The sequence below is a fragment of the Temnothorax longispinosus genome, unplaced genomic scaffold (assembly GCF_030848805.1).
Source record: "Temnothorax longispinosus isolate EJ_2023e unplaced genomic scaffold, Tlon_JGU_v1 HiC_scaffold_60, whole genome shotgun sequence".
NCBI lineage: Eukaryota > Metazoa > Arthropoda > Insecta > Hymenoptera > Formicidae > Temnothorax > Temnothorax longispinosus.
The window spans coordinates 1-24732 of NW_027270451.1; the positions used below are offsets into that span (position 1 = coordinate 1).

The 24732-nt window shown below is 29.8% G+C and overlaps 2 protein-coding genes across 3 annotated transcripts; both read right to left on the minus strand.

The window, feature by feature from the left end:
• Window positions 1-2237: 2237 nt before the first annotated feature.
• On the minus strand, window positions 2238-8305 carry LOC139824830 (TD and POZ domain-containing protein 3-like). The gene is made up of 2 exons (XM_071797378.1): window positions 7938-8305; window positions 2238-5279 (listed from the first exon to the last, which is right to left on the minus strand). Exon 2 carries the CDS (start codon window positions 4990-4992, stop codon window positions 4120-4122), a length of 873 nt encoding a protein of 290 aa, XP_071653479.1. The 5' UTR covers window positions 4993-5279; window positions 7938-8305; the 3' UTR covers window positions 2238-4119.
• A 9588-nt stretch (window positions 8306-17893) lies between these two features.
• On the minus strand, window positions 17894-21173 carry LOC139824832 (uncharacterized). Of its 2 annotated transcripts, XM_071797382.1 has the most exons (3): window positions 21008-21173; window positions 20630-20910; window positions 17894-19747 (listed from the first exon to the last, which is right to left on the minus strand). In XM_071797382.1, exons 2-3 carry the CDS (start codon window positions 20789-20791, stop codon window positions 18680-18682), a joined length of 1230 nt encoding a protein of 409 aa, XP_071653483.1. In that variant the 5' UTR covers window positions 20792-20910; window positions 21008-21173; the 3' UTR covers window positions 17894-18679. The 2 variants fall into 2 exon arrangements, with proteins under 2 accessions (XP_071653483.1, XP_071653484.1); XM_071797383.1 differs by lacking the exon at window positions 21008-21173 and having other exon boundaries at window positions 20630-20996.
• Window positions 21174-24732: the final 3559 nt, after the last annotated feature.

The window sequence follows — 24732 nt, forward strand, 5'->3', positions numbered from 1 at the left end:
AAGGTATTAATACACGTAGACACCGAAAACTATGAAGCGCACTATCTGGACCTCGTCATCGGCAACGTAGGACACCTAGACATCGAATTCAACGTATTATTACACCTGAACACACACACACACACACACACACACACACACACACACACACACACACACACACACACACACATCGAAAACTATGGAGCGCACTATCTGGACCCCGTCATCGGCAACCTGGGACACGTGGACATCGAATTCAAGGTATTAATACACGTAGACACCGAAAACTATGAAGCGCACTATCTGGACCTCGTCATCGGCAACCTGAGACACGTGGACATCGAATTCAAGCTTGATTCATAAGAATCGACTTAAAAATTCCCTAGCGGCAGAATTAAAATTATGTCTAGACATAATAAAAATTGGATGAATTTTTATTATGTCTAGACATAATAAAAATTCAGGAATTAAAATTATGTACATAATTTTAATTCTTGAATTTCTATTATGTACATAATGGAAATTCAAGAATTAAAATTATGTACATAATAAAAATTCAGGAATTAAAATTATGTACATAATGGCAATTCAAGAATTAAAATTATGTACATAATGGCAATTCAAGAATTAAAATTATGTACATAATGGCAATTCAGGAATTAAAATTATGTACATAATAAAAATTCAGGAATTAAAATTATGTACATAATGGAAATTCAAGAATTAAAATTATGTACATAATAAAAATTCAGGAATTAAAATTATGTACATAATGGAAATTCAAGAATTAAAATTATGTACATAATAAAAATTCAGGAATTAAAATTATGTACATAATGGAAATTCAAGGATTAAAATTATGTACATAATAAAAATTCAGGAATTAAAATTATGTACATAATGGAAATTCAAGAATTAAAATTATGTACATAATAAAAATTCAAGAATTAAAATTATGTACATAATAAAAATTCGAGAATTAAAATTATGTACATAATGGGAATTCCGAATAAATATTATGTCTTGACATAATAAAAATTTCTTTCAAATTAAAATTTTATATGAAATCTAGGATTGAAATGATAGTAGCACGTAATTCTAATTTTCAATTTTCATTATGTCATGGCATAATTTTTATTCACTGAAATTCTATTAACCATGACATAATTTTAATTCGTGAATTTTTATTATGTTGCAGCATAATTTTAATTTACTGAATTACTATGATAGCTTACATAATTTAAATTTCTGCAATTATTATTATGTTACGACATAATAAAAATACATTAATATTATTATATCTCATGACATAATAAAAATGAATTAAAATTATGTCTTGACATAAAAGTAATTCGACATATAAACTGTACCTTTCTCTATGTATGGCACGCCGTTTTGCTATTTATTCATAAAATTTTTATTTTGAATTATTTTTACGTGAATACATAATTTTAATTCATTTTTATTATGTTATGACATAATAAAAATGGTTCCGAAAAACTATCTACTTCAGTTTAAATCAATTACTGAATTTTTATTTTAGATTAAAAAATCTTATTAATAAATAGCAAAACGGCGTGCCATATATAACTAAGATTTATAGAATCGTTATTAATTTTATTATATATCTTAATTGCGCGAATCTCTGTTTTGTAAAAATTATGCACAATATTCCTATGCAAGGATACTTGTTTAATTATTTCTTCCTATTGCATTTAAGTATAGAAAAATATACAATTTCTATGTGTTTGCACTTTATATTTAATGAGCAGGCAATTAAATATATATGATTCAATTTGCGTCTATGTCTCTTTATTGACTGACATAGTTATATACTTTTAAAGATTTTTTTTTTCTGAAATTCAATCAATTAAATAGCAAAAACTACGTTATTATATTATATATTTTTGGTACTTAGTGTGCAAATGTATTTTGAAATGAAGATTATATATTTTCTACTGAATTATTTACACACACACGTGCGGTTTCAGAGAATCATTTTTCGCCAACTCAAATATGTTCCTACTCAACTGTCAAAATATGAAAGATAATTTTATCTAGTTGTGACATTCGCTCGAATTCTCGAAATAATTTTGGAGGATGTGAGTACGAATATATATATATCGTGCTATTTAATATTTATAATAGAAAATTATAAACGATGCGTTATGTATGAGAAATTTAACAAAATTGCTTTTATCAAATAGAATTAATTTGCGATTAGTTGAAGGGAATAAAAGAATAAACAAATCGGGTAAATTTCAGACACGTGTTACAGGTGTCCATCTGTAATTATCAAAAATATCGATACCTGAAGATATCGGTACATATACAGTTGCGAACAACATTCAGTAAGACACGCAAATAAAAATAAATAAAGAATTTTACAGTTAACGACTTATTAACATTAATCATGCTATATTGCGATTATGTTTTATGTTGAAATTGAAAAATATATACAAGGTGTACAGCTGAAAGGGTTACAGATTATTATTTTTAAAAAACTAAGCAAAATATTAAATTGTTGTTTTCTTTAGAAATAATAGTCTGTAACACTTTTAGCTTCATACCTTGTATATACTGTTTATAAGATTACAAGATATATTGTTTATAAGATTAAGATGCGTAACACTACAAAAAGGCGCGATATCCGTACAAAATTACCTTTTAAAAAAAAAGGTAAAAAAAGGCGCCAAGTACACGCATAGTAGTGTATATGTATTATGTTGTTACCCTGTTATGTTGTTACCTCGAAAAAAACAAAGTGGTAGTATTATACCGCCAAATAGCTTTACCCTGTACATACTGTTTATAAAATGCGTAATACTACAAAAAGGCGTGATATCCGTACAAAATTACCTTTTTTTAAAAAAAAGGTAAAAAAAGGCGCCAAGTTCACGCATAGTAGTGTACCTATATGTTGTTACGTCGAAAAAAAAAGAAAGTGGTAGTATTATACCTCGAAAAAATTTAAGTAACAAGTGGTAGACGTAATCTTTATATCTCGAAAAATCTCGAAAAAATCTAAGCAGTAGTATCTTTATTTCCGAAAAATTATAACCTAAGTGATCTATCAAGACACATCACAAAATTATGTTACCTTATCAAAAAGAAGAGTCGCGCTTCAAGTGATCTATTACAATTACAAAAAAGAAATGATATTCCTTTAAATTACAGCGCCAATTACAGAGAGAACATATATATTGCCTCAAAAAATAATTGTTGCATTACTTTGAAAAATCTTTAAAATGTGTTTAAATTTAACAAGGGAATACAAGATATTTAAATACAAAGTTTACATGTGTATTTTTTAGTGGTTACAAAGAATTACAGAGGTAACAGTACAAAATAAAAATATTTTATTAAAATACATAAATTTTTCTTGTAAAAAAACTTGGCGCTGCTAGACCTCGAAATTTTAAATAAATTAATAAACTTATCCTCTACTTAATTATAAGCCGCATTATCCGCCGTCCGCGTCGTCACGCACACCCATATCACTCACTCGCACATCCACGCTGATAATCATTTAATATTACTCTTATCGCATTCTTCTCTGAATTATTTTTATTTATTGTTGTCCTTATTTATTTAAAATTTCGAGGTCTAGCAGCGCCAAGTTTTTTTACAAGAAAAATTTATGTATTTTAATAAAATATTTTTATTTTGTACTGTTACCTCTGTAATTCTTTGTAACCACTAAAAAATACACATGTAAACTTTGTATTTAATTATAATTACGATAAATATTAAAGGACAAAAATCAAGTTTAAATTTATGAAAAATAATTTGCTCGTTGAGAAGGGTAGCTAAGATTTGTTAAAGATTCTGACACTGTAATATGTACACAAGATGATCTAAAGAAAAAAACGATTGAAAATTTTTAATAAGATACAGTACTGATAAAAATAAGTAAAACGTTTATAGATAACGTAGGCTTATAAAGATTCTTATTTCTTTTTGTTTTAGGTCAATCTGTAAATTTGAGAAAATTATAACTAAACTATGTTAAGTACAATTAATAATAATAATTTCTTTCGTACATCAAAACTCAAAAAAGGAATTATTTTTAATCCATATTAATAATCCATATTAATCCATATTATGTGCATATAAATTCTTATACATATATAAAAGTTAATAATTATAATTAGATTTCTTATGTGTCTTAGGTGGCGACGAAAAGGATTGAATTGTGCTGCTTTCAAGCGTTTCAAGTTTCTCAATAAATTCCAATACCTTATTTAAATTTTCTTGCGACAAGCTTTTAAATTCTTTAGTATTTGTAATTTCTTTTATGTGAAATTTAATAAAAGTTGTCGAATGTGTTTCTAAAAATTTGGCTTTAGACAACAACGCAAGCTGTATAAGTTCCACAGCATTTTTAATCGTAATATAGCGTAGCAAATAATGTTCACACGTTAATTTTAAAGTCGGTACATCGTATTTATCAGCTGCTGTTAACAACTTTTTAAGCATCTCATAATCACATTGTTCTACTGAGCCAGTTAAAATAAATACTAAAATCTGTTTAAAAGTTTGTAACTCATTATCCGTTGCTAATTCATTTATCATATCTTTTTTCTTTCCATCATGTATAAGACAGATAATTTTAAAGTAGTTACTGTTGGTGTCGCACAACAATTTTTTTGATATAACATACTGTTCTTCCCCTACTATAAATTTAATTGATTTTTTATTCTTAGATATGAATTCAAGAGTTGAACCTTCAAAAGATTTCACCTCTTTAAATACCGTTGTGGATGGTTGTAAATTCATGTGTATAGTGTTACTTATCAGTTGATGAAAATGTTCAATCTTGCAATGTATTATAAACGCCTCTGTAGATATGTACGAATCATCCAAGACATCAATTAACAATGTCATATCCGATATACGACACGAAATCGATCTTGACGCTAAGACTGTTTCAGGCGGATGCATTATAGTGTAGTAGTACATAATCCGGTAAATGCTGTACCAATACGTATTAAGATTCGTATTGCACATAGGAAATCTTTACGTAAAATATTTATTTGAATCTTGTATTGGTTGTTTTCTCCAAATGGTGGAGAATTTAATGTATCTACGATTGCAGCGAGACGCCCAAATTGATCAATTTTCCATGTATAGTCAGACGTAGTAACTTCCAATCGTGTTTGAGAATAGCTCTTGGTATACGAAGGTAAAAATGATGAAGATACTGTCTGCTCCTTTTTCGAGACAATCTCATTGTCAGTATAGCTATTCTCATGTTTCATTCCTTCAGACCTCGGGGTGAAATTCGGGTTCCATATCTGAAAATAATTAACTTACTTATTATAAATGATGGCAATGTGATCAACATCAAAATATCCTGGAAAAGTCGCTATGCTTTTTATAATAAAATAGATTAAATTTTAAACAAATATTTTAACATGTAATAACGCTTATACATCATGTATAGATGTATAGATAAAAGTCACTTGAAATTGGACTCAAGAAGAACAAAAAATCAAGATAATGTCATTGTGACGTCAAAATGACAGAAACAAGTCAAAGTTTGATCACTGAACTATTATGACTCCAAAATGACTGTACAATGACTCGTCATAGAATCATTACATGATAATATTTTGACTTTCAGGATTTTTATATTAATTTTCGAAAACCTAATTTGTTCGACCACTTTCACAAATTGTTCTGTGAAAAAAGTGAATCCCTCTGGAAGTATCTATCTCCTATCTGGAAGCATTTATAAACGGGTGTTTTTAATTTCTGCGAGGAGATTATTTGGCACTTGATTGAAATTATTATATAATATATAAGTTGAAAATTATAGTATATACTAAGGTAATAAATGTACCAATGTGCACGTATTATCTATATATCTGGACATTTTTATCATTTTACTCCTTAAATAAGTTATAACGGGAATTAAAATCAAAGAATCAGAGATAAGAATATTTTTCTTGTATTATATTTTTACATATCTTTGATTTTAATTCGCGTTATATTTATTTAAAAACTAAAATAATAAAGATGTCTAGACATAAATTTTAAGTGTCCCTGCATTGGTACATTTACCTTATATATCAAAAAATTATATAGTGTTATATTAGAGTCCGTTTAATCTGTCTGGCCAACTTGCAGTCCTGACCAAATTTTACGAGAGAGAGGGATATACATTCACTATCATTTTCTCTTTTTTTATATCTTTTTCTTTGTCTCTTTTCTATCTCTTTCTCTTTCTGTTTCTCTTGCTTTTGCTAAGAAATGGCGAATCAATAAAAAGTTGCTACCGTATAGCCAGATTCTGATTACGAAGGACTCTATAAGTGTTATATTATACACACATACGCACACACACACACACACACACACACATATATCCCTTAAATGCCACACCTCTCAAGAATCTCGTAAATGACATAAGGGGTCTAAAAGACCCCAGCATGAAAAATGTCTCCTTACTCATTGATTTTTTTATCTTTAGTTATGAAAATTTTTTTAAATGTTGTTCTAGGCTTAGAAAAGAGAATAAAATGCTTATATTGATAAAAGTTCAATTTCAACATAGTATAAAAAATTAAGTAAACTGAGTACTGTTAAGTGTACAAACGGGTAGGTCAATCACTCAGCTATCATCAATGGGAGCATGAGCTCCATTTTTGGCAAGAACATTTGAAAACATTTCATTCTAAAGGGTCTGGGGTCCGCTGGATCCCACGGGGCATTTAAGGGATATATATATATATATATATATATATATATATATACATATATATATATATATATTATATATATATAATGCATGGGAACTTTCCAGCAAGTGATACAAGTCGACACAAATATCGTTCTATATCTTTCTGTTTTGGCAATAAGTAAACCCTAATTGTGTCCACGGTGCTAGAATTAAATCGCTCCGAGAATTGTTTAAATGCAGTGATTAATCAATTTTGTCTCTGTCTGAGATCTCGAAGCGATTTCTAGTATCGTGAACACAAGGCTTAACAAAGATAAAACAATACTTGTGTCGACTTGTGTTGCTTGATGGAAAGCTTCCAATATACACAGTCACTCAAATATATAATATGTTGAAAAAGTAATGTGAGTTCTCACGCACATTCTCTGAGAAAAAAATTTGTACTACAATTTGCATTTAATTATAATAAATTATTTAAAAATAAACTACTTTTTCATATATTTTCAAATATATAAGTATGTTATATTAATTATGTTGGGGGGTTTAACTTAAAATACGTAGAAATCTTTGGGACAACTTTAATATATCTTTCTTTAAATAAAAATAACATTTTATATTAGACAACCACAAAAAAGAATTGAATAAATATTAAAGTAGCCATTTTACGTCAAATTTCAAGAATGATTACTAAACTGCTTTCTAGGGGTGCGTTCCACTTATCGCTCGCAACGCTCGTGGAATCATTTCATCCTTATTGTTTGTCAAATGTTAAACAACGACGAAATGATGCTCGCGAGCGTTGTGAGCGATAAGTGGAACCCAGCCTTGGTTTAAGTCTTACACGATCTATAATTCCCGTTAATTTAAGAATAAACTGTTATTTATAATTTTACATTTCATGCATTTTGATATACATAATACATATATGTATAAGTTCAATTCTTAAAATGCTTTTCATGTCTATTACATATAAACAGGATTATATCCTTGAATTCTGATAAAAGTAATAGATGCATGTGAAGTGTAGACTCTTTGCATTAATCATTTTTAATTGTGTTCAAATTACACATGCTAGTAGAAAGTGGATTTGATACGTGTTTGAATTTATGCATTTTCTTTGCTATGTAGAATGCATGGAATTGTCGCTTTAGGAAATGTCATAATTAATTCGTTATATATCAATTGCAATGTTTTATGTGTTTCCTAACGTTCTAATAACACGTAGTCAACAAAGCGTAGGCAACGTTGAAAAAAACTGTTAAGAACTTACTTGATTTGCCTCGTTAAATAATGGCCTTACTTGATTTGCCTCGCCAAATAATGGCATTTGCTTATTTGTATTAAATGCCATATTTGCTTATGCGTATTTGCTTTTCCGCTGAATCTTGATCAGTCACACTTAAGATCTTGCGTTTTTCTAAGGATATCCTTCGGTAATATTCCAACACCGTCCAGATAATGGCATTTATTAGACTAACGCGTGTATGTAGTACAAACGTGACAACTGATTTCCTTTATTTCCTTTTATCAAATCAAGTTTCCAAGCTACTGCGAATTGTCTCGACGCGACGCCGCGATTGTGTTCGGCGGTCTTTGGTCGGTCTCGGCATCGCTCGGCGCTCCGAGTCGATTGCCGCGGTATATATAAGTCCTTCGCGTGAACTTATACGACGCGGTTTTGTATTAGATTAAAAATATGGCACACCGTGCCTTTCCTCGCCCGGGCGGATGTTCGGCCGGGCGGCATCCGGCTGATATTCGCCGGGAATAATGCGATTACGGGACGCATCGTTATACACTGTAATTTTGTTTTTAGTACCTTATAATTAATTTTTTGGTTTTATATAACTTTTTATAGAACGGTTATAGAACTATGATCTCGCAAAATCTGATAAGATATAGCGGCGGAACTCGTGTAGGACAAAGTGAGACGCTGCATGAACCTATAATAGTGTCTCACTTTGTCCTACACGAGTTCCGCCGCTATATCTTATCAGATTTTGCGAGATCTATAGTTCTATAACCGTTCTATAAAGAGTTATGTCATATAAAAGCAAAAAATTAATTATAAGGTACGAAAAACAAAATTACAATGTATAACGATGCGCCCCGTAATCGCATCATTCCCGAATCAGTCAGTTAATCCTCGGATGATTGCGTCCAAATTAACTACTTCAATCTTCGAATACTACTCCACCTTTCCTACCTCTATCTCCCCTCTGTCTATGGTTCCTCCACTCACACACTCTTCCTTCCACTCTCTCTCTCTCTCTCCCCTCCCCGCAAGCCACTCTCTCTCCCTCACTCCACTTCTCACAATCACACTTCGCTTTCGCACTACAAAAATCGCTTTCTCACGCCTAGCCCACCGGAAACGGAAGTCCTCTATCTCGATGTTACATTCGCAGCAGCCTAAAAACTTGATTTGACAAAAGGAAATAAACGAAATCAGTTGCCACGTTTGTACTACATACACGCGTTAGTCTAATAAATGCCATTATCTGGACGGTGTTGGAATATTACCGAAGGATATCCTTAGAAAAACGCAAGATCTTAAGTGTGACTGATCAAGATTCAGCGGAAAAGCAAATACGCATAAGCAAATATGGCATTTAATACGAATAAGCAAATGCCATTATTTGGCGAGGCAAATCAAGTAAGGCCATTATTTAACGAGGCAAATCAAGTAAGTTCTTAACAGTTTTTTTCAACTCGTTGACTACGTGTTATTAGAACGTTAGGAAACACATAAAACATTGATATATATAACAAATTAATTATGACATTTCCTAAAGCGACAATTCCATGCATTCTACATAGCAAAGAAAATGCATAAATTCATACACGTATCAAATCCACTTTCTACTAGCATGTGTAATTTCAATACAATTAAAAATTATTAATTCAAAGAGTCTACTTCACATGTATCCATTACTTTTATCAGAATTTAAGATAGAATCCTATATTTATATGTAATATGAAAAGCATTTTAAGAATTAAACTTATACATATATATGTATACATCAAAATGCATGAAGTGTAAAATTATACATAAAAATTTATTCTTAAATTAACGGGAATTATAGATCGTGTAAGACTTAAGCAAGAAAGCAGTTTAGTAATCATTCTTGAAATTTGACGTAAAATGGCTATTTACTTATTCAATTCTTTTTTTTGTGGTTGTCTAACATAAAAAATGTTATTTTTATTTAAAGAAAGATATATTAAAGTCCCAAAAATTTCTACGTATTTCAAGTTAAATCTAATTTCAAGTGACTCTTATTTATACATCTATATACATGATGTATAAGCGTTATTACATGTTAAAATATTTGTTTGAAATTTAATCTATTTTATTATAAAAAGTATAGAGACTTTCTCAGGACATTTTGATGTTGATCATTTTCATTATTCATAAGTAAGTTAATTATTTCCAGTTGTGGAGATCTGAAGAAGATAAAAATACCTATACTGAGACGAAAATGGAACAGAAAGTATCTTCACCATATTTATCTTCGTTTACCGGAGCTATTAGAAAGCACGATTTGAAGTAATATTTGTTTGAAATTTAATCTATTTTATTATAAAAAGCATAGCGACGTTCAGGATATTTTGATGTTGATCACATTTCATCATTTATAATAAGTTAATTATTTCCAGATGTGGTCGAGGTCTAAATGAGAATACTGACAATGAGATTGTCCCGAAAAAAAAGCAGACAGTATCTTCACCATTTTTACCTTCGTATACCAAGAGCCATTCTCAAACACGATTTGAAGTGACTACGTCTGACTATACATGGAAAATTGATCAATTTGGACGTCTCTCTGCAATCGTAGATACATTAAATTCTCCACCATTTGGAGAAAACAACCGATACAAGATTCAAATGAATATTTCACGTCAATATTTGCTATGTGCAATACAAATTTCAATACGTACTAATACAGCATTTAGCGGTTCATGTACTACTACTATAACGCATCCACCTGAAACAGTCTTAGCGTCAAGATCGATTACGTGTCGTATATCGGATATGGCATTGTTAATTGAAGTTTCCGACTATTCGTGCATTTCTACAGAGGCGTTTATAATACATTGCAAGATTGAACGTTTTCATCAACTGATAAGTAATACTATACACATGAATTTACAATTCAAACCACCCCCAACGGTATTTAAAGAGATAAAACTTTCTGAAAACTCAACTTTTGATTTCCAGTTATTTAATAAGAAATCAATCAAATTTATAATAGGTGAAGAACAGTATGTTGTATCAAAAAAATTGTTGTGCGACACCAACAGTAGTTATTTTAAGTATATGTGCCATACACATAAAGAAAAAGAAAAAGATATGACAAATGAATTAGTAACGGATAATGAGATAGAATCTTTTAAACAGGTTTTATTATATATTACAACTGACTCCATTGATCAGAGTAATTATGGGATGCTTAAAAAGTTGTTAACAGCAGCTGATAAATACGATGTACAGACTTTAAAATTAAAGTGTGAACATTATTTGCTACGCTATATTACGATTAAAAATGCTGTGGAACTTATAGAGCTTGCGTTGTTGTCTAATGCCAAATATTTAAAAACACATTCGGCAACTTTTATTAAATTTTACATAAAAGAGATTAGAAATACTAAAGAATTTCGAGATCTACCACAAGAGAATTTAAATATGATAATGGAATTGATTGAGAAAAGTAAATTACCTGAAGGCAGTACTCATCATCCTTTGTTACCGTTTAAGGCAGATAAGGAACTTACATTTGCAAATATTGGAGTGTAATATTGCATGTAATACTGCAGTCCTAAATTCATAGAATATGATAAAGATATTTTTCTTATTTAATTAGTATATTTTTTCTTTGCTACATAATTTTAGCTTTTAACTTTTATATACAGAGTGTTTTTGAAAGAGCGCCCATTAATTACATAGCGCTATTTTTTGTCAAAAATTGAGTCGAAGAAATCTGAACCATTTTTTTTTCTATAATGCATAATTCTAATGCATAACCTATACGACAATAATTATTGACTAAAGTCAATTCAATTAGCATCATTCTTTAACCGAGCGTACGCTCACTGACGTACTGATTCAGAATTTTTCAACTCAATTTTTGATAAGAAATAGCGTTATGTATAATTATTGGGCATTCTTTAAGAAACACTATGTGACAATTTATATTCAAATAAGTACTAATACATGAGAATTCTAATACATTAGAATTAAAAATAATTTTTTATTTGAGTTTAAATGTACGAATAAAACTATTATTAATTAAACTTAATGTAGTTTAGTTATAAGTTTTCTTAAGTCTACAGGTTGATTTAAAACAAAAAAAATAAGAATTCTTACAAACCTATGTTACCTGTAAATATTTCATTTACTTTTATCAGTACTATGTCTTATTACAAATTTTGTTCTGTAGATTATTCTGCGTACATACACATTATAGCGTCGGAGTCTTTAGCCACTACCTTTTTCAACAAAATATTAATTTTTCTTAAATTTAAACTTGATTTTTGTTTTTTAATGTTTATTTGCGTTTTCGATATTGTCATTAATTCGAGTTTAATAAAATGTGATTTATTTGAAACAATTAAGTTCATAATTATTCCTTAATATATGTAGATGAAAAAGAAATAAACTTATATTTTATTATTTATTTTTTTACCAGTTCATTTATCTTTATTTCTAATTCAGAGACGTATTTGATGTTGAGCGAATTAATATTACACAGATGCTCGATTTAATAATAGAAATATACAATTCGATCACCTGGAGATAAAAGAAAATGCTTCACAAAAATTTATAAATCGGCTAATTTGAGTTAAATTTAATAACTCATTATCTTGAAATGTAAACATTTCGTTGTATGTAAACATTTTGAAATAATAAGTTATTAAATTTATTCTTTGAAAAAATAAAAATAAAACATAGCTTTTTTGATTGATTTTCTATCTCTTGTTGATTGATTTTCTATCTCTTGTTAATATAATCTCTGTGCCTCATTCGATATGAAACTATATCATCGTTTTAGGAGAAGGTAATTCAAAAGTAAAGAATAAGAATTAATTAATTAAATAATATCATAATAATTATTACGATAAAAGTGTGCAAAACTTTAAAAAAGTATTCTTATATTTTTAATTTAATCTCACGATCAGCGAAAATGGTCGTGAGTTATAAAAGTTCCTCGTTTAGATCTAGCATCAGATTATTCAGTTCCTTTCGGCAACTGCAAATTTTATACAAAAAATTTCACCGAAAGAAATATTGACTGTTTTTAGTAATGATGGGTTGATCATTTTCAGATTTCTCGAATAAAAATAAAAATATTCGAGATTGCGATAGCTTAAAAATAGCGATAGATTCATAGCAGGCGTTGCGACATTTTATCGATTTTTTTCTCAACGCTTATTATAACGAAACTGAAGCTGTTCTAGGGGCTTCTTCAACAATCGATCATTTAAACGCGTGTTGATTTCAAACGTAATCAAGACGGGACCAAACGTAAGCTGCCATCTCGCTGTGTTCGCAAACTTAGTCATAACAAATCGAATTAGTAACATTTACTTTGCCAGTGAATAATTAACAGCAAAGACTTTTTAATCGACCTTCCTAACTATAATTTTTTTTTAAATTGTCGTGACAATACGACCATTTTTGTCAATTAATTGTCAACCCGTTTAATTTAAGTAACTCGCAATTTAATTTATTGCGCAATAAATTTATTTAAATATAATTCTTATATATATAAGCATCAAAATTACATCAATTTAGAAGGGCCAAAATTTATGGTGGAAACGTCTTGACAATTAATTGACCAAAAACAAAGATCGTATCACAATCATGTCACAATTAAAAAAAAAATTAGAGTCAGTAGTGACGATTTAAAAATCTTTACTGTTAGTCATAACGATTCCGAGAAGCCAATAGATCTATCGTTTCCGCTTGCTGTTGCCAGGGGTTCAAAGTTTCTGATGGTATATTTTTTGTTCATTTTGAATATAAAAAATCGTGGGACTTTCTTACGTCGGTCAATTATCAGTCAATTAATTGTCGTCAGTCATTATCTACTTTTGGTCGCGAACAGTATAAATCACAATAACTCTAAATGTAACTTTAAATGAATTCGATCCGGGACACTCGCCGTTCGGTCTACCTCTGTAAAATTCTAAACATGTAAATTTTTCTTTTTTCTTTTTGTATAGAATGGCGAAGCAGGGGAAGAAGTAGCACGTGGAAGTGTAAGCTGCGAGAACACGTGACGGAAAGTTTAATAATTAAGGGTTGAATCCCACACGGTTGTCGAGGAAAGAGCAAATCGAAAATGAAGTATGTGGAAGGTAACCAATCAAAACGTTTCTCCAAAAGATATATTCTTTTCTTTTAATGACCGGGGCTGCATTTAGGATTGCGTTCTAACGCAGCCTAGGGAGTGCGCTATTCACTTATTGGTTAAGTGTGATTGGTTGGATCTAAAAGTAAGAACCAATCATATTCAATTGCTACTTTGCGCTAGGGTTAGCAGAGGTTCGGCAAAACGCAGCCGTTCTATATCCTAGAGTCCCTTTATAAAGCTATATCTACACAAACTTGCATAGGTGCATAACCATTTTCATAACGAAACGGATTGGTCTATTTCCTTATGCACATGCATATGGACCAATCAATTCTCTTATGCTTATGTTTATGCGCTATGCAAGTTTGTCTGAATTGACCTTAAAGCGGGGTGCACACACTTCTGCACAACGCATAATGCGTAAGCATAAGAAAATTGATTGGTCCATACACATGTGCATAAGGAAATAGATGATCACTTGAAATTGGATTTAACTTAAAATATGTAGAAATTTTTGGGACAATTTTAATATATCTTTTTTTAAATAAAAATAACATTTTATGTTAGGCAACCACAAAAAAGAATTGAATAAATAAATAGCTATTTTACGTCAAATTTCAAGAATGATTACTAAACTGCTTTCTTGTTCAGAATAAACTTTTATTTATAATGTTACACCTCATGCATTTTGATATATGTATAAATTCAATTCTTAAAATGCTTTTCATATCTATTCCATATAAACAGGATTCTATCCTTGAATTCTGATAAAAGTAATGGATATGCATGTGAAGTAGACTCTTTGCATTAATAAATTTTAATTGTATTTAAATTATACATGCTAGTAGAAAGTAGATTTGATATACGTGTATGAATTTATGCATTTTCTTTGCTACGTAGAATGCATGGAATTGTCGCTTTAGGAAATGTCATAATTAATTCGTTATACATCAATGTTTTATGTGTTTTCTAACGTTCTAATAACACGTAGTTAACGAAGTTGAGAAAAAAATTGTTAAGAACTTACTTCATTTGCCTTGGGCATTTGCTTATTTGTAAATGTCATATTTGATGCTTATGCGTATTTGCTTTTCCGCTGAATCTTGATCAGTCAAACTTAAACTCTTGCGTTTCTCTAATGGTATACTTCTGTGACATTCCAATACCTTCCAGATAATGGCATAGCTGCTGCGAATATATAACGTCATATAACGTCAAGCTGGATGCACAATGCTGGGCGATAGCAATAGCGATAGCGATAGCGAAAAATTTCCGATGAGTTAAAATTCTATATCTATTGTCTTGTAGCTAACCAATCAACGTTCAGATTTTTTCTAAAACGCGCGTTTCCAGTTAATTTTATTAAAAATTAATGTTTTGAGTCTACCATGTATTTAGATTATATTTTAATGCTAATAGGCCTGTTCGTTTTCGCTGCACTTCTGAACTAATGCAAAAGTAAGATTGAAACAAATATATTTTCTTTTATTATAACTTATATTTTACTAGTTCGAGAAGTGCAGCAAAAACGAACAGGCCTATTATTGCTATCGCTATCGCTATCGCCTAGCATAGTGCAACGGCTATCAAGATGATGCGAGATATAATACGAATTATATTAATGATTTTAAAATACTTTTTTCGATATCAGTGATAAGTCATATTTATGCAAAGAAGTTGCATTCATATAAAATGCGCTTGGTTAAATTATGTGTTTGAAATGTTTCTATGATAGATAGCATCTAAAACCGTATAAACAATGTGATATCATTAATATTGATTGTGCTCAAATTGAAAGCTTTGACACTGAAGATTAATTAATTGTTATGTAATGTATTTTTGTTAATTGTGATGTACTACTTTGCAATGTCACTATAATTCTATTTTTCTTATTTATAATACATAATTATAGTACATAAATAAAACTTTATTTTGCAGAATTTTAAAACAATTACGCACACGACAAATTTTAAACATTAATAAACTATTGCGCATTAGGCAGAACTCCTGTACTTTATATTAGTAAATGGGTTGTACTGTAACATATTAAAAATTTAGCAAAATTCAACGGTTGGTTGTCCCCTTGTCCAGTTTCAGTAAGCAAATAAAACGTTATGACGCTTTTCTACCAATCAGATTTATGTAAAATGCCTAATTGAATCCTGCACTAATTTGGCTCTAAAAACTATGTAAAAATTAATTCACTGCTTTATAAAGGCTCCATGGAGCACAAAATATGTTCAGGTATATTTAAATATACTTGACTGAAACCATGTTCGATAATAAATTTTGTCGTACGACGAATGATGAAAATGAAAATGCAACCTGTTCCTTTTCTCTTTATTTTTATCTTTAGTAGGGATATCTGTTCGCGTGACGCGTAAGAAAGGAAGCTGGACTGCTGGAGTTATATAGGTGTTATGTAGGAAACATATACTACTGACACTGATGCAAAGATACAAGCGTGACGCGTCACTTTACTAAACAGCCGAAATATACAAGAAGGAAAAAAGAAAATAAATTTACACGAAGTTTAGAATTTAGAGGTAGACCAAACGGCGAGTGCATGTCCCGGATCAAATTCGTTTAGAGTTACATTGTTACATTTTCGTTTACTGTAATTTAGACTGTTCGCAACCAAAAGTAGGTAATGACTGACGACAATTAATTGACTGATGATTGACCGACGTAAGAAAGTCCCGCAATTTTTTATACTCGAAATGAACAAAAAATATACCAGAAACTTTGAACCCTTGGCAACAGCGAAATATATTCGCTTCTCGGAATCGTTATGACTAATAGTAAAGACTTTTTAAATTGACCCTACTGACTATAATTTTTTTTTATTGTGAAAATACGATCATTGCATGGTTTTGGTCAAAGTATGTTCGATTAAAAACTCTTTACTGTTAATTATTCACTGGCAAATTTCGGTTTGTTATGACTAAGGTCGCGAACACTGCAGCGACATAGCAGCTTACGTTTGGTCCCGTCTTGATTACGTTTGAAATCAACACGCGCTTAAATCATCAATTGCCGAAGAAGCCCCGAGAACAGTTCAGGTTACGTTATGATAAACGTTGAAAAGAAAATCGATATAATATCGCAACGCCTGCTATGAATCTATCGCTATCCTTAAGCTATCGTAATCTCGAATATTTTTATTTTTATTCGAGAAATCTGAAAATAATTAACCCATTTATTATTCAATATTTCTTCTGGTAAAATATTTCGTATAAAATTTGCAGTTGCCGAAAGGAGCTGAATAATCAGATACTAGATCTAAACGATGAACTTTTATAACTCACGACTATTTTCGCTGATCGTGAGATTAAATTAAAAATACAAAAACATTTTTTTAAAATTTTGCGCTTTTTTATCGTAATAATTATTATGATATTATTTAATTATTTAATTCTTATTTTTTACTTTCGAATTACCTTCTCCTAAAACGACAATATAGTTTCATATCGAATGAAGCACAGAGACTAGATTAACAAGAGATACAAAATCAATAAAAAAAGCTATGTCTTATTTTTATTTTTTTTAAGAATAAATTTAATAACTTATTATTTCAAAATGTTTACATACAACGAAATGTTTACATTTCGAGATGTTATTAAATTTAACTCAAATTAGCCGATTTATAAATTTTTGTGAAGCATTTTCTTTCATCTCGAATCCAGGTGATCGAATTGTATATTTCTATTAAATCGAGCATCTGTGATGTAATTCGCTCAACATCACATACGTTTCTGAATTAGAAATAAAGATAAATAAACTATTTAAAAAAATTAATAAAATACAAGTTTATTTATTTTTTCATCTATTATACATATATTAAGAAATAATTATGAACTTAGTTGTTTCAAATAAATCACATTTTATTGAACGCGAATTAATGACAATATCGAAAACGCAAATAAACATTGAAAAACAAAAATCAAGCTTTAGAAAAATTAATACTTCGTTGAAAAAGGTAGTTGCTAAACACTCCGATACGCTAAAATGTGTATGTACGCAGAATAATCTACAGAACGAAATTTTTAATAAGACATAGTACTGATAAAAATAAATGAAATATTTACAGGTAACATAGGTTTGTAAGAATTCTTATTTCCTTTTGTTTTAAATCAGCCTGTAGACTTGAGAAAACTTATAACTAAACTACGTTAAGTGTAATCAATAATATTTTTATTCGTACAATTAAACTCAAATCAAGAATTTTTTTTAATTTGTATTAGTACTTATTTGAATATAAATTCTCACATAGTGTTTCTTAAAGAATGCCCAATACAATAATTACATACCGCTATTTCTTATGAGAATTGAGTTGAAAAATTCTGAATCAGTACGTCAGTGAGAGTACGCTCGGTTAAAGGATGGTGCTAATTGAATTGACTTTAGTCAATAATTACTGCTGTATAAATTATGCATTAGAATTATGCATTATAGAAAAAAAATGGTTCAGATTTCTTCGACTCAATTTTTGACAAAAAATAGCGCTATGTAATTAATGGACGTTCTTTCAGAAACACTCGGTATAAAAATTAAAAGCTAGAATACATGTAGCAAAGAAAAAATATACTAATTAAATAAGAAAAATTTCTTTATCATATTTTATGAATTTAGGACTGCAATATTACATGCAATATTACACTCCAATATTAGCAAATGTAAGTTCCTTATCTGCCTTAAACGGTAACAAAGAATGTTGGGTACTGCCTTCAGGTAATTTACTTCCCTCAATCAATTCCATTAACTTATTTAAATTTTCTTGTGGTAGATCTCGAAATTCTTTAGTATTCTTAATCTGTTTTAGGTAAAATTTAATATAATTTGCCAAAAGTCTTCCTAAAAATTTTGTATTAGACGAAAGCGCAAATTGTAGAAGTTCTATAGCATTGTTAATAGTAATAAAGTGTAGAAAATAATGTTCACACTTTAATTTTAAACTTGGTACATCATACTTGTCAGCTGCTGTTAATAAATCTTTAAGCGTGTTATAACAACGTTGTTCTATTGAGCCAGTTGTAATATATAATAAAATCTGTTTAAAAGATTCTACCTCATTATGCGTTACTAATTCACTTGTCATATCTTTCTCCTTTTCATCATGTGTAAGGCAGATATTCTTAAAGTAACTACTGTTGATGGCGCACAACGATTTTTTTGGTATAACATATGGTTTTCTTTCCACTATAAATTTGATTGATTCCTCATCTTTATACGCTAGCTTATCAAAGCTCGAGTCTTCAAAATATTCCATATTTCTTGAAAATTCTGTTGACCATGGCAGTAAATTCATACATATAGTATTATTTATCAGATTACAAAAAATTTCAAACCGGCAATTTACTACAAGAGTATTTCCAAGATCAAGCCTACAGTTCTGTGTCAAGAACTCAGTTAACAATGTCATATTCGATATATGACCTGAAATGGATTTTGATGATACAATTTCTCCAGACAATCGCATTATAACAGTGGTACATGAACCATTAAATGAGTTATCAGTAAGTATATTTAATTTTATTGCCTTAATCGATGAACTATCATCACGTAAAATATTCATTAGAATCGCGCATTGACCTATTTCTGGAATCGACGGAATCATATGTTTGATCGTCGAAAAATTCTTATACTGTTCAATTGTCCATGTATGATCAAATATAGTAGATTCAAGATTTGTTCGAGAATAGCTCTTGGTACACGAAGAAATCTGAAAATAATTAACTTACTTAATTATAAATGATGAAAAAAGAACAAACAACAAAATGTTCTAAAAGTTTCTATGCTTTTTATTAAAAGGGATTGAATTTCAAACAAATTTTCTAACATGTAATAACATATATTTATATATATAGATAAGAGCCATTTGAAATCCGATTTCACTAAAAGTACATAGAAATTATTGAGACATCCTATATTTAATTGTCTTTTTTAAATAAAAATAACATTTTTACTAGACAATAAAAAAAAGTTGAATAAATAGCTAAATTGTAGAAAAAAACTTAAACACCGCTAGTTTCGTTGATGACAATCGATTTATTAAATAAAAAAGTTGTATTATAATTTTACGTCATCAAGATAATTAGTCAACTTTCTTGCCTAATTATAAGTCTTACACAATCTATGAAACCTATAATATTAAATTTAAGACAGTTATATTTATAACTTTATATACCCCATGCGCACTTTGACGTATATAGGTATGTATATAAGTCCAACTTTTTAAGTATTTTTTATATTACAAATAAATATTAACTTATAAATATAAACTTATAAATATTAATAAATATAAATTAATAATTATAAATATATAAATATAAATTATATCTTAAATTCTGATAAACGTAATGGATTCGGCTGATGTAGAGTTTTTTTTACATCAAATTTTTTAATTGCATTTAAATTACACGTGCTAGTAGAAAATAGACTTGATATAAATGTTTATAAATTTTCTTTGTTATGTAGAATGTATGGAACTGTCGCTTTAGGAAATATCATTAATGTATTGATTTGTTTGTACAAAATCTTATGTGCTTTCTAACGTTCTAATAACACGTAGTCAGCAAAGTTGAGAAAAGATGTTAGAATTTACTTGCTCCTCTCCCATTTTATGTATTTTTCTTTCGATGTATTGCTCTTCCGTTGAATCTTCCATTGAATCTTTCGTTGAATCTTCCATTGAATCTTCCGATGAATCTTCCGATGAATGATCAGTTAAACATAATCTTTTCTTCAAACGCTGCTTTAATGACATGCTTTAATTATACGCGAACACCGTCCAGATGATATTATTAGACTAATGCGTGTACAGATGTAGCAAAACTGATTTCTTTCCTCTTCCCTTTAGCTTTAGCTAATCAAGTTTCCAAGCTACTGCAAATATAACGTCAAGATGTGCGAGAAACAATTAATGTGAGTGATCAAATAAACGTGGCCACTGCTAAAATGTCAGATTCGAGCTCCAACTCACCTGCAAGATATATGGAGAGGCAGCGGAAACCGTCCTCAGTAGCATGCGGTAGCAAGTAGAAGGAACGGATCGCGACGATCACGTGCAGCACACATGTACATGCCATGTATGTACAAGAGAGAATGTATACTAACAATAAGAAAGAGCCACGTATACATGTTATCACACATCCTATTGGCTCTTTCTTTGGTGCGTGCCTTTTCCACTTATTTTAGGTTTGTTCGCGTCGCATACTCCAATAAACACCAAGAGCACTTGGATCACGGATAAAAGGTGGCGATTGGAGCAGATGAGTTTTTGGAGTGCGTTGGAGTGATTAGGATTAGGAGCATGCGGTGGGGCATGCAACGCGAACAAACCTCTTATGAGTTAGAATCCCTCTAATCAGAGCCATTTGGCTAACTGGACAGTTCTGGAAAATTCTGCGAGAAAGGAAGATATACATTCATATCATCTGTATTCCGAAATGTACTAACAGTACTGAAAATCTATAGGATACATGTAAATTATGAATTTTCAATACTATTAATACGTTTCGAAATACATTATACTTTATAATTAAGTTATACTCTTCAAAAAAATTTATGACTTATGATTCTTTAATATGATTAATTTATTTAACTTAAGATACTTTATATTGTTAGATGCAATGAGGAACTAAAGGCAGGAATCAAATAGAGTAATTTGTATATAACTATTCCACTGTAGCTTCATATAACAACACAATTCGATATAAAACCGGAATTGGACTTATACGTATAATTTCTTGTGAAACTCTTTCGAGTAAATTATAAATATATCACGCGAATCAATAAACTCAGTTTCAGTAAACAAATAAAATCTTGTAAAGCTTTTCAACCAATCAGATTTATGTAAAATGCTTATTCGAATCCTGCACTGATTTTGGCTCTGAAACCAATGTAGAAATCAATTAAATCCAATATTTTATAAAGGCTCATAAAGCGGTTGAAATATGCTTAGATATTTTTAAATATACTCGACTAAAACAATGTTCAAAAATAAATCTTGTACGTCGGATGATGAAAATGTAGCCTGTTTTTTTTTTCTTTAGTTTTTATCTTTAATAAGGATATTTTTTCCCGTGGCGCGAGAGGAAGGAAGACGCAGATACCCAGCAAACACAGAATACACCAAATGCGTGATTTGCTATCAAATTGCGTACTCGGTGTATTCTGTGTTTGCTGGGTAGATGTAGAAACGTGCTGACACTGAAGAAAAGCTGCAACGTGACGCGTTACATTATTATTAAACAGCCGAATTATTACAAAGCGGAAAAAGAAAACAGCAAGTTTACGCGAGGTTTAGAATTTAGAGGTAGACCGAATGACGAAAGTGTCCGGGATATCAAATTCGTTTAGAGTTACATTTTCGTTTATTGTAATTTAGACTGCTCGCGACCGAAAATAGATAATGACTCATAGCGACTGACTGATGATTGACCGACGTAAGAAAGTTCCGGGATTTTTTATACTCGCAATAAACAAAGAATATGCCAGAAATTCGGACCCTTGACAACAGCGAGCGGAAACGATTGAGACTTCACGGAATCGTTATGGCTAAGTTCGCAATATAGCGAAATAGCGGTTTACATTTCGTCCTGTCTTGACTACGTCTTGATTACGTTTGAAATCAACACGCGTTCAAATCATCGCTTAACGAAAAAGCTCCGAGAACAGCTCAAGTTTCGTTATGATAAGCGTTGATAAGAAAATCAAGAAAATGTCGTGATGCCATGCTATGAATCTATCGCTATTTTTAAGCTACCGTAATCTCGAACAATATATATTTTTTATGCGAGAAATCTGAAAATTATTAATTCATTTATCAATGCTAAAATTGATCGGTAAATCTTCTTTCAACGAAATATTTTGTATAAAATTGGCAGTTGCCGAAAGGAACTGAATAATCAAATGCTAGATCTACATGAAAAACTTTCATAACTCATTATTTTCACTAATTGTGGAATTAACTTTAAAACATTAGAAACTTATTAAAGTTTTACGCGGACAAGTTTTACAGTAATAATTAATAAGTGTTGACATCTTCATTTATGCAATAATAACTGTTAATATCATCACTAAAATATGCTAGCAAATGAATACAGATTCGATATCACCCGCGCGAACCATTTCATTATGTAGAAATCAATTCTCTTTATATGAAAGATACAACATTATACATCTCAACAATATTATTATCGTTTTTAGGAGTGAATTCTTCCATTCAGTTGCAAAGCTTTCGTTGTTCACACTTTTATTCACACTTTATCCTTTACTTTCAAATTATTTTCTCCTAGAGTGATAATATAAAGTTTTATTTTGAATTAAGCACAAAAACTAGATTAATAAAAAATACAAAATTGACCAAAAAGGTCATGTTTTGTTTTTATTTTTAAAACAAATCTAGATTTCAAAATGATGGGTTACCAAATTTAATTGAAATTTGTGTGTAGCCGATTTATAATTTTTGTAAAGTATATTCTTCCATCTGTCGATGGTCGGACAGTATATTTCCATTAAATCAGATATCTCTATACATAATTGATCAACATTATATGTCTCTGCATTAGAAATAAAGATAAATAAACTGGTAGAAAATAAATAAAGCATAAGTTTATTTTTTTTTCTCTACAGATATATCTATGTATATATGAAGGAATAATTATGAATTTTTGATTCTGTTTTAATGTAATATCGTATTTTATTGAATCCCAATTAATGACACTATCGAAAACGTATAATTGGGATAAACATTGAAAAACAAAAATCAAGTATAAATTTATGAAAAATAATTTGCTCGATGAAAAAGGTAGTTGCTAACGATTCTAACATTGTATTACTATATATGTACACAGGATGATTTAAAAGAACGATTGGAAATTTTTAATAAGATATGTAATGTACAAGTATTGATAAAAATAAGTAAAACATTAATATATAGATAACATAGGCGTAAGGATTTTTATTTCTTTTTGTTTTAAATCAACCTGTAGACTTGAAAAACTTACAACTAAACTATATTAAGTATAATTAATAATAGTTTTATTCGTACATCTAAACTCAAATCATAAATTATTTTCAATTTGTATTAATACTTATTTGCATATAAATTCTTACATATACAGGCTGTTTCTTAAAGAACGGCAGTTAATTGCAGATAATGCTATTTCTTATAAAAAATTAAATCGAAAAATCCGAAATCATTTTTTTTTCTATAATGTACAATACAGTAATAATTATTGAATAAAGTCAATTTAATCAGCACTATCCTTTAACTGGGTGTACGCCCGGCGAGCGTATGTCAGGCTAAAAAACGGCACCGATTAGATTGACTTTACTTAATAATTACTGCTGTATTGAGCATCATAGAATAAAAATGGTTCAGAATTTCTCGACTCAGTTTTTGACAAAGAATAGCGCCATGTAATTAATGGACGCTCTTTGAACAAACAACTCTGTATAAAACTTAAAACTGGACTATATTTGTAGATAAGAAAACATGTTTACTAAATTAAATAAGAATAATATCTTTATAATGTTCTATGATTTTATACTTAAGACTGCAATCATATATGAATCAATCTCCAGGTAGCAAGATGACGTGTAAAGACGTCTTAATGACGTTAGAGACTTTAGGTATGAAGAACTTTTATAATTCAAAATACTAGAATATTTTATTGAAGTTTCGCGCAGTCAAATTCTACT

Bases quoted from the DNA above. Each gene is read 5' to 3' on its own strand.
- LOC139824832 (XM_071797382.1), bottom strand. From the start codon at position 20,791: ATGTCATTAAAGCAGCGTTTGAAGAAAAGATTATGTTTAACTGATCAT. The intron at 19,748-20,629 runs GTAAATTCTAAC...AATTATTTTCAG, and splicing joins ATAAAATGGGAGAGGAGCAA to ATTTCTTCGTGTACCAAGAG.
- LOC139824830 (XM_071797378.1), bottom strand. From the start codon at position 4,992: ATGTGCAATACGAATCTTAATACGTATTGGTACAGCATTTACCGGATT.